This window comes from Lathyrus oleraceus, chromosome 7 (genome assembly GCF_024323335.1).
Source record: "Lathyrus oleraceus cultivar Zhongwan6 chromosome 7, CAAS_Psat_ZW6_1.0, whole genome shotgun sequence".
NCBI classification, from domain to species: domain Eukaryota; kingdom Viridiplantae; phylum Streptophyta; class Magnoliopsida; order Fabales; family Fabaceae; genus Lathyrus; species Lathyrus oleraceus.
In genome coordinates this window covers 341,724,273-341,735,519 of record NC_066585.1, presented here as the reverse complement: position 1 = coordinate 341,735,519, position 11,247 = coordinate 341,724,273, and the positions used below count along the sequence as shown (strand labels likewise).

Below are 11,247 nucleotides of genomic sequence, written 5' to 3'. Positions count from 1 at the left end.
TATCCATGAGTGTACCAGTAATGAGAAGAAGTGTTTTAAGTGTGGAAAAGGTGGTCACTTGGCTGCAGAGTGCCGGTTGAAGACTGTGACTTGTTTCAACTGTGGAGAAGTAGGTCATATCAGTCCACAGTGTCCTAAGCCGAAGAGAGAGAACCAGTCGGGAGGCAAGGTCTTTGCTTTATCGGGTTCTGAGACTTCTGCAGATGATCGTTTGATCCGAGGTACGTGTTATATTAATGGCTTTCCTCTTGTAGCTATTATTGACACAGGTGCGACTCATTCCTTTATATCTTTGGATTGTGCTGTGAAACTTAAATTAGAGATATCTGAGATGCATGGTAGTATGGTGATTGATACTCCTGCGAAGGGTTCAGTGACTACTACTTCAGTTTGTTTAAATTGTCCTTTGAGTATTTTTGGTAGAGACTTTGGGATGGACCTCGTGTGTCTTCCACTAGTGCAGATTGATGTTATCCTGGGTATGAACTGGTTGGTGTTTAACCGAGTTTATATCAACTGTTTTGATAAGACTGTGATCTTTCCTGAGATTGAGGAAGGAAAGAGTTTGTTTCTATCTGCAAGGCAGGTGAATGAGGAAGTAGCCGATGGGGCAGAGTTGTTTATGCTGTTAGCGACTCTGGAGGCTAAAGATAAACTGGTGATTTGCGATCTAGCTGTAGTGTGTGATTTTCCTGATGTGTTTCCGGAAGAAGTGAATGAATTACCGCCAGAGCGTGAAGTTGAGTTCTCGATTGATTTAGTACCTGGTACTAGGCCGATATCGATGGCTCCGTACCGTATGTCTGCTGTTGAGTTAACTGAACTGAAGAGTCAGTTGGAAGATCTGTTGGATAAGAAATTTATTCGTCCGAGTGTGTCACCGTGGGGTGCACCAGTGTTATTGGTTAAGAAGAAAGAAGGTACTATGAGGTTGTGTGTGGACTACAGGCAACTGAATAAAGTGACGATCAAGAATCGGTATCCTTTGCCGAGGATTGATGATTTGATGGATCAGTTGGTTGGTGCGAGTGTGTTCAGCAAAATAGATTTGAGATCGGGTTATCATCAGATACGTGTGAAAATTGAGGATATTCAGAAGACTGCTTTCAGAACAAGGTATGGACATTATGAGTATTCTGTAATGCCTTTTGGTGTGACTAATGCGCCTGGAGTATTTATGGAGTATATGAATAGGATTTTCCATCCGTATCTAGACAAGTTTGTTGTGGTGTTTATTGACGATATTTTGGTGTATTCGAAATCGGAAGAAGAGCATGCTGAACATTTGAGAGTGGTTTTAGGAGTTCTACGAGAAAAGAAGTTGTTTGCTAAACTGTCCAAGTGTGAATTTTGGTTAGAAGAGGTTAGTTTTCTTGGTCATGTGATTTCAAGAGGTGGTGTTGCTGTTGATCCTTCTAAGATAGAAGCGGTATCTAAGTGGGAAGCTCCGAAGTCAGTTTCTGAGATAAGGAGTTTTCTTGGACTTGCAGGTTATTATAGGAAGTTCATTGAGGGATTTTCTAAGTTGGCGTTACCGTTGACGATGTTGACCAGAAAGGGGCAAGCGTTTGTTTGGGACTCAAAATGTGAAGAAGGTTTCCAAGAGTTAAAGAGAAGGTTAACTACTGCTCCTATTCTGATATTACCGAGTCCGTCGGAACCATTTGAGGTTTACTGTGATGCTTCATTGTTGGGTTTAGGTGGTGTTTTGATGCAGAATAAGCAGGTTGTAGCTTATGCTTCGAGACAACTGAAGGTTCATGAGAGGAACTATCCGACACACGATTTAGAGTTGGCAGCTGTGGTATTTGTTCTGAAGTTATGGAGGCATTACTTGTACGGGTCAAGATTTGAGGTTTTCAGTGACCATAAAAGTTTAAAGTATTTGTTTGATCAGAAAGAGCTGAATATGAGACAGAGGAGATGGTTAGAGTTTCTGAAGGATTATGACTTTGGTTTGAATTACCATCCGGGTAAGGCAAACGTAGTGGCTGATGCATTGAGTCGGAAATCATTGCATATGTCTATGTTAATGGTTAAGGAATTGGATTTAATTGAGCAGTTTAGAGACTTGAGTTTGGTGTGTGAGAGTACTCACAATAGTGTTAAGTTGGGAATGTTGAAGTTAACGAGTGGTATTCTGGATGAGATTAGAGAGGGTCAGAAATCCGATGTACTTTTGGTTGATAAGTTGACTCTAGTGAATCAAGGTCAAGGTGGTGAATTCAGAGTTGATGAGAATGGTGTTTTGAAATTCGGTAATCGGGTGTGTATTCCGGATGTTACCGAACTTAAGAAGAGTATTCTTGAGGAAGGACATCGTAGTGGCTTGAGTATTCATCCTGGAGCTACGAAGATGTATCATGATTTGAAAAAGTTATTTTGGTGGCCGGGAATGAAAAGAGAAATTGCGAGTTTTGTTTATTCTTGTTTGACTTGTCAGAAGTCAAAGATTGAGCATCAGAAGCCGTTTGGGCTAATGCAACCGTTGGCTATTCCAGAGTGGAAATGGGATAGTATCAGTATGGATTTTGTTTCTGGTTTACCGAGGACAATTAAGAATTTTGAAGCTATTTGGGTGATTGTTGACAGATTGACAAAATCGGCTCATTTCATTCCGATCAGAATGGATTATCCGTTAGAGAGATTAGCCGAGTTGTATATTGAGAAGATTGTAAGTTTGCATGGTATTCCGTCGAGTATTGTTTCGGACAGAGATCCTAGATTTACATCGAAGTTCTGGGAAGGTTTGCAGAAGGCTTTGGGAACTAAGCTGAGATTGAGTTCTGCATATCATCCGCAGACTGATGGTCAGACTGAGAGGACGATTCAGTCACTAGAGGACCTTTTGAGGGCTTGTGTTTTAGAAAAGGGAGGTACTTGGGATTGTTATTTACCTTTGATTGAGTTTACCTACAACAATAGTTTTCATTCGAGCATTGGTATGGCACCGTTTGAAGCTTTGTATGGTAGGAGATGTCAGACACCTTTATGTTGGTATGAGTCCGGTGAGAGTGTTGTGGTTGGACCGGAGATCGTTCAACAAACTACGGAAAAGATTAAGATGATTCAGGAGAAGATGAGAATTGCTCAGAGTCGTCAGAAGAGTTATCACGACAAGAGGAGGAAGTCACTTGAGTTTCACGAGGGAGATCATGTGCTTCTTCGTGTTACTCCGATAACTGGGGTTGGTCGAGCTTTGAAGTCGAAGAAGTTGACACCTCGATTTATTGGTCCTTATCAGATTTTGGAAAGGATAGGGGAGGTAGCCTATCGTATCGCTTTACCGCCGTCACTTGCGAATTTGCATGAGGTTTTTCATGTGTCTCAGTTGAGGAGGTACATTCCTGATCCGTCGCATGTAGTCCAAGTAGATGATGTACAGGTGAGAGATAACCTGACTGTTGAAACATCACCTATGAGGATCGAGGATCGAGGGTTGAAGCAGTTGCGGGGTAAAGAGATTGCTTTGGTAAAGGTAGCTTGGGGAGGACCAGCAGGTGGCAATGTGACTTGGGAACTTGAGAGTCAGATGAAGGAGTCGTATCCGGAGTTATTCGCTTGAGGTATGTTTTCGAGGACGAAAACTCTTTTAGTGGGGGAGAGTTGTAACACCCCGATAAAATAAGATAATTATTTAATTTAAGTTAATAATATATTTATTAATTTAATTAAATAATTGGAATATTTTTATTGGAATTATTATTATTGGATTATTTTATTATTATTATTATTGGAATAAAAGTTGGAATTAGAAAAGGTCCCATTTGGAAAAAGGATTATTTTCACGTGAAAAGGAAAAGAGACAGAAAAGTGGAAAAAGAGCCAGAGAACAAGGGTTGAAGAGAGGAAGAGCTTGAAGCTGAAGGGTTGCCGGATTAACTCAGGTAAGGGGGGTTTATCGTCGTTTAATGGGTATTATGGGATAACATGTAGTGGGTAGTGATAAACCATTGATTTTGACTCTGATTAGAATGATGCATGATGAAATTGTGAACTTTTGGATGAACGAAATTTGGATTATAATTGAAGGGAATTCGTAGGAATTAGATGTAATAATGTTAGAAATTTGTGAAATCGAATAGGGGATAATTCGTATTAGGTGATATGAACGATTAATGTGAAAAATTGGATTGTAGGAGGTTGGAATTGGGAGATCTCGTAGTAGAGAAAACCATAGCAGATCTGGAAAATTGGTTTCTGGTCATACGCGTATGGCACTAGGCAATACGCGTATGAGATGGTCTGGTACGCGTATGGCACTAGGCAATACGCGTATGGATGAAGAAGATGATGATTTTAACGTAGTTTTGTCTCTGTTGGTACGCGTATGAGGATGTGGTACGCGTAGCATACGCGTATGAGGCAGGCAATACGCGTATGGGATTGGCTGAGAAATGGGCCATACGCGTATGGGACTAGGCAATACGCGTATGAGCAGGATTGTGATTTTTCTGTGCTGTTGTTGTGCAGTTTTTGGTTGTTCAGCTGAATAATGTAATTAGCTGATGTATGATAGGGTAGGGGTCATTTCCCGTTGTTTTGAGCAGTATAGGTATTAGTAGAGTGTGCTAATACTGTGATTGATTATGTGGTATGACATGATATGATTATGTGGTAAATATGTTGATGATGTATGATGGTATGCATAATGTTGTGAATGTGTATATCATGTATGAAATCATGAATGGACTGTTTATGGCTTAGAGTGTGAGCATATGTCCATTGTGGATGATTGTTGATGTTTGCATGACTAAGTGATTTAGCTTGCATATTGTGGCCTTGGGGTGGTAGCTAATTCCCATGGTGAGGAATTAGTGAGTGAGTCACTAGGTCTCAAATGAGTGGGACTAGTGGGCTTGGTAGCCGTATCTGGATTTGATCGGTGAGGTTGAACTATATGTTCACGAATAGTCGGTACCGCATGCATGGAGTCTCATTGCATAATGTATGTATGTATGGCGTATAATATGAATGGATGTATTCCAATATTATACGTGTTGTTTTGGTGATCGTGTTGAGTATGATTTTGGAGTTGATATTGCCGTTACTGATTGTGTGATCTGATTAGGGTGATTGAATGCGTTAATTTACTTAACATTTCATGATATTTTATAATGCTTATTATATCGATTGAGGAACTCACCCTTACAACTATTTTTCAGGTAACGAGCAGTGATTGGGTAGAAGCTAGTCCTTGGAGTCTAGTGTAGTTCCTTAGTGGGTCATGCTCTGGTAGATGTAACATCGGGACGGGATGTTTTACCTTATTTTCATTTTTGGTTGTTGAATGATCTTACCTGCAATGTGTTACATGGTTTGCATGTTGTTGTTAATTTCTATCCGCTGCGAATTATGCAAATGTTTATTTTGATAAATAGATGAGTATGACCAGATATTTTGGAACACGGTGTGAAGTGTCATGTGTGACACCCTTAACTGCATATATACTCTGAATTTATGTTTGGTTGTTTTAATTATTTATTGGGGGTATTTTAGAAGGGTGTTACAAAAAGTGGTAGCAGACTTTATAGCCGACCACTCTATAATTGAAAACACATTGAATTATCTCGAATTAGAGCCCTGGAAGTTATACTTCGATGGGTCTAGTCACAAAGATGGGACATGCATAAGGGTTCTAATTATTTCTCCTAATAAAATTCCAACAAAATTCAAGTATAAAGTGGAAGGCCTTTGCTTGAACAATGAGGCTGAGTACGAAGCTTTAATAGTCGGACTTGAGATATTGTTGGAATTAGGGGCAACTCGAGTCAAAATAATGGGTGACTCTGAGTTATAAAACAGATCACAAAAGAGTACAAATGTGTTAAAGAGAATCTCACCATGTACTTCATAATAGCAAATCGATTGTTAAGAAGATTCGAGATGGCTAATATTCGACGCATACCTCGATTGGAAAATCAAGTGGCTAACGACTTGGCTCAAATTTCATCTGGGTATAAAATTTTGAAAGAGAAATTGCAAAAAGTAATCAAAGTCAGAGGAAGAGTTGTGTCGACCAAATTAGCCCCATCAGACTTGGAAACGACAAAGTTGGGATACACCGACAAAGATAGCTTTGAAATATTGGCGGTAGATAGCCTGACAGACAAGGATTGGAGAAAACCAATAGTAGAGTATTTACAAAATCCGACAATATCTACCGAACGAAAAACCAGGTATCGAGCTTTAAGTTATGTTCATTTGGGTATAGAATTATTCAAAAAGACCCCTGAGGGAGTTTTACTCAAATGTCTTAGTGAATCAGAGACATATCTAACCCTTTCGACTGTCCATAGTGGAGCATGTGGGGCACCAGGTTGGCCATAAGATAAAATGGTTATTATTTCGCCAAGGGATGTACTGGCCTACCATGTTGAAAGACTGCATTGAATTCACCAAAGGATGCCAAGAATGTCAGGTACATGCAGGCATACAACATGTCCCTGCAAGCGAACTACATTTTATAATCAAACCTTGGCCATTTAGAGGTCGGGCTTTAGATCTGGTTGGGGAAATTTGACCACCATCGTCTAAAAGTCAGAGGTATATTTTGATTGACATTGATTACTTTACAAAATGGATCAAAGCTACACCCTTGCCAAATGTAGATTAAGAAGATGTGATCGAATTTATCTAAAAACACATTATTTCTAGATTTGGAATCTCAAAAACCATCACGATAGATCAAGGATCAGTATTTACTGGTTGAATTATTCATGAATTTTCTAAGGAAATGGGTTTCAAATTGTTAACTTCTACACCATATTATGATCATGCTAATGGTCAGGTCGAGGTAGTGAATAATGTGGTAATTATTTTGGTTAAGAAACATGTGGGGAAGAAGCCCAGAAATTGGCACAAGACTTTAGACTAGGTTTTGTGGGCATGTCGAACCTCCCCCAAGGAAGCCACTAATTCAACCCCATTTTGACTGACCTTTGGTCATGATGCGATTTTACCAATCAAGATTTACCTACAATCAACAAGAATTCAAAGGCATCATGAAATTCCATCAGAATCATATTGGAAATGATGCTAGATGAGTTAGTTGATCTAGATAAGGAGAGACTCAATGCCTTGAAATTATTGAAAAGGCAGAAGAAGAGAGTAGAGAAATCTTACAATAAGAAGGTTAAAGTTAAGACGTTTTCACCTGAAGACTTGGTTTGGAAAGTAATACTTCCAATGGATCGAAAGGATAGGCGTTAAGGAAATGGTCCCCCAAATGGGAAGATCCTTTTCAAATTTTGCAAGTATTCTCTAATGGTGCTTAAGAGATCGAGGAGCTTGATAAAGATAAAATAATCTTAAGAGTGAATGGAAAATATTTGAAAAGATATAGCCAGTGCTCCAAGAGATAAAAATAATAAATGAATAATTGCATGCAAATGGGTCGAAGCCAACATGGTAATAAAAATATTGCCAACATGGCTTAAGTGCATTATAAAGGCCCAAAGGGTTAATAATCAATACAATTGAAACCAAAAGTCATGAAGCGATAAACGGAAAAGAGACTAAAGTTAAAAAGGGAGATGAGTCTTCATATGGAGATATTTTTCCTTGTGAAGCTCCATGCGTTTCTCACATAGGTATCTTTTTTACTAAAGAGTTGCGAGCTCTGCCTCTAATTTTTGCGCCTTTTCGAAAAACTCCAGACCAAAATCTAGCTCTTTAGTCATGGAAGTGTCATCAAACTTTAAAAGCTCACCTTTGCGATTTTTGGCTTCAGAGATTTTGGCCTATAGTTATTTTATTTACGCTTCCCAAGAGGCAATGTCACGGTCATGACTTTCGATCTCTGCCATGTTTTTCTCTTTGGTCTGCTCCAATTCCATTGCTTTGTTGGTCGATTCAGTAGCCGCATCCCAAGCAGCTGCTTCAGCACCAGATTTCTTATCAATTTCCTTGGTGATTTGGGGTAACAGCTTATGATCAATAATAATTTTTTTGATCATAATACCCAATTCCAAGATGACGTTGGCAACCTCGGGAGAAGCTTCTAGTAAATTAACTTGGTTAAGGAAAGTTTTCAAGGATAAGGGGGCAGAAGGATTAGCCATCAAGAATAGAAATAGATCACCCTTAAATATTTTTCTTTGATCTTCAAGAGTGCCTCATCCACAGGATTGCTCGAAGGTTGATCCTCAGACGTTGTAGAGGCGCTAAGACTTCTTTCATACGAGTTCTCCCTTCTACTCAGCATAACTTTTAGATATTCGAGAGGTTGACTTGGCTTCAGGACTGCTAGTTCTTCTGGAAAAAAGATCCTCAGTTGTTCCTGTCGAAGCTTTGATCCCTTCAGAAATGACATCAACTATTGGAGTAGCAGTAGTTAGGCCCTAAGGTTGTCCTTCATTTGTCTTGATGTTATCATCCTTGTTCCCATCACAATTGTTATCCTCCTCTTCGAGGTCCTCATCATCCTCACCAATACGTCCATCATGGAATAATGACTGGTATTCTTCTTCCTCTTCTTCTTCTTCTCTCATCTCCTCATCTTGGTCGTCATTACCTGCCATAACAGTATTGTTTGTACCATCGACATCAGGCGAGCCACCTCCAGAGTCATAGACTTCTTCATCCACCACCATAGCATCTTTGTTGACTTCAGCTTGGGTTTCTCTACTTGAGTCAATTTCATGATCAGAACCACTGGTATGGGAGTGTTGGATGGTGATTTTTGGTGGCGAAGTCTCACACTCCTCAGCAATCGGTTGGTTAATTTCGCTCATTGAGCTTTTCTCCAAACCCTTTGCAGATATTAGGTGGTATGTGGGTTCACCAACACTATTAAGAAGGACTGGTACAAAAGGAGATTTGGCTGCTGTTTGTGTGGCATCACCCTAAAATCCAAAATGGAGAGATAAATTAGTCAAAGTGTTAGAAGATAATAACTCACAAGAAACAAAGTAATGTATGCTTTTACCTTGTCCCCTTCGACTCTAGGGCTAGAGTTGTCGCTTTCAACTTGCGTTGTTGCTATCTTCGATAGCTCTTTAGGAGTAGGATCCATAATGGAAAGAGCAGTAGGTCATTTTATAACTCTGGAAATTTTAGCCTGAGGCTGGCTCGAGGTTTCGACAATTTTTGGTTGCTTCTTCCTTTTCCTGGGGGTTAGATCTAAGACAGGAGATAAATCCTCTTTGTCTGACTCTATCACAACAAGGACATCGGTTGCTTTCATTTTGATTTTTTGAGGAGTATGGGGAGGTTTTCGAGCGACCTGAATGAAAATATCGAAGTGTTAGTAATTTCATTATACACAACAAAAGTAATGACCAAAGTAAAGGTGTACCTTTATGGTTATGCTACTTTCCTTAGCCTTTGCTTCGACTAACTTCTTGACCGTTGGTTTTTTGGGTGGAACTATGGTAGCTAAAAGAAAAAATAGAACAGTTATTAAGAGTTAAGAGTAAATATCCTAATAGAGAGATGTGATTCGAAAGGCCTCCCACTCAACACCTTCATATATATATGATTCGATGCGAACATCTTCGATCCCTATATGAAGATGTCCTTTGAAACTATCTAAAGTGTGCTTAGTCGCAACCACCCGCTGGGCTTTTTTATGTGATTGTTGTCGAAGGATTTTAATAGAATCCCCACATATAAACCAGTCTGGAAATGGAAGGGCAAGGTCCACTCCAAAATCAGTGTTTGGCAGTCGAGGAAATTTAAGAGGAAACATTTTGAAAGCCATTTCGTATCGTTTCTCAGGAGGAACGTACAAAGGGATTTTTAAATTCTCCATTTTCTTTGAAAATTTTTCCTTTAGCGTGACAGCTGCCTCACAGATGGTTCAACTAAGATCATCGGGTCTATAGGCAGTTTCAAAGTAGTTTTGGAATGCCTGAATTTCTTTGATATATGTGTAAGTACCTTTCTTGATTTTTTCCTGCACAGAGAGGAAAGCTTTGTTAAAGTGCTGAGTAAACAAAGGAGCATCATAAAACTCTTCAGCATAATATTGTGACCACCATTTTCCAATTTCTGGAGTGCAAAAGAAACTTGACTCGAAGCTAACTGGGGTAAGGTGTGTCTTGCCAGTGTGTCGAGCCATTTGCTTAGGAGTCGTGGTTTTGTTGTGATTTGTGTTATAGGGAAGGAGGGTGCTTTTTCTGTCGTAGAGACATTTTGGGAGGACCTGAATCAATCCGAATTATCAAGCCACGAGATTGGGTTAATAAGCAATCAGGGTGACTTGACTCTTCGACAGATTTAACCTCAGGGTTATTAATTTTGGAGTTAGAAAGGCTTCCTATATTAAAAGGGACTCTATTCATTGACTTTTGATGGGATATGGGAAAGGTCTCATGAACCATTCGGGACCGTATTTTCTGGCTGCGAAAGGGGCCATGTTCGACGTGAACTCATGATGTTTTCCAAACATCATGACATAGCTCATGAATGTCGGTCGAAGGGACTTTCCTTCATCACTTGGGGTTAGTTGAGCCAAGCGGATTCCTTCGACCCTCCTATTTTTTACTTCCTCAGCTTCTTCATCGACAAGGCTCTTGTTAAGAAGACTTGCCTCGAAGGTGGCATTTAGCCAGAGTTGCAACAACCAGAAAGGATCGGAAAGGAGAAGATTTCATTTTTCTCCCATATTTTTAAGTTGAACAATGCCATCACTCAAAGATTCGTAGAGGCTAGCCAAGATCATTTCGCTCAGGAAAACATCGTGAGTAGAATGAAGTTGGTTCGCCAGAGTGAGATATTTCTTGGCAACCTGGAGTGACTTCGAGCAAAAGACACAGTGGGATACCCATAAAGCCAAGAAGGAAATATGTTCTACGTCGGAGACAGTGTCAATATATTTGTCATGATAGTGTGTTATGTGGGTTGAGTAGGCACCCATAGAGGCGGAGAAGGATATGGAGTCATCAGATTCTACATATGGGTCATAGGTATTCCCAATTGGTTTTAGCCCTGTGATAGTGGCTATGTCGAAGAGAGTGGGTGTTACCATTCCACAAGGGAGGTGGAAGGTATAGTGACTACTGTAGCGGTAAATTCATGACCATTAAGCTATGGATAAACTTAAAGTCAATAAAACCAGAGTTGCCACTGCGCTTTTATTGTTTCCAAAGGAAAAGGGAAAAGTACGAACAAAACTCAAAGATAAGAAGTTTTCAAATCAAAACTAATAAAATGCCAGAGATTACAAGTAAGGGGGTTGGTTACATAGAGGGTAAGTGTTAGCATCCAAAGTGTCCTAGGTACTCCTAGGGAGCCCTTTTTTGT

At 39.8% G+C, this 11,247-nt stretch overlaps 1 protein-coding gene across 1 annotated transcript; it reads right to left on the bottom strand.

Moving 5' to 3' along the window:
• Positions 1–8,342: 8,342 nt before the first annotated feature.
• Positions 8,343–9,016, bottom strand: LOC127103734 (uncharacterized). The gene is made up of 2 exons (XM_051040966.1): positions 8,930–9,016; positions 8,343–8,846 (listed from the first exon to the last, which is right to left on the bottom strand). Exons 1-2 carry the CDS (start codon positions 9,014–9,016, stop codon positions 8,343–8,345), a joined length of 591 nt encoding a protein of 196 aa, XP_050896923.1.
• Between the last annotated feature and the right edge of the window lie 2,231 nt (positions 9,017–11,247).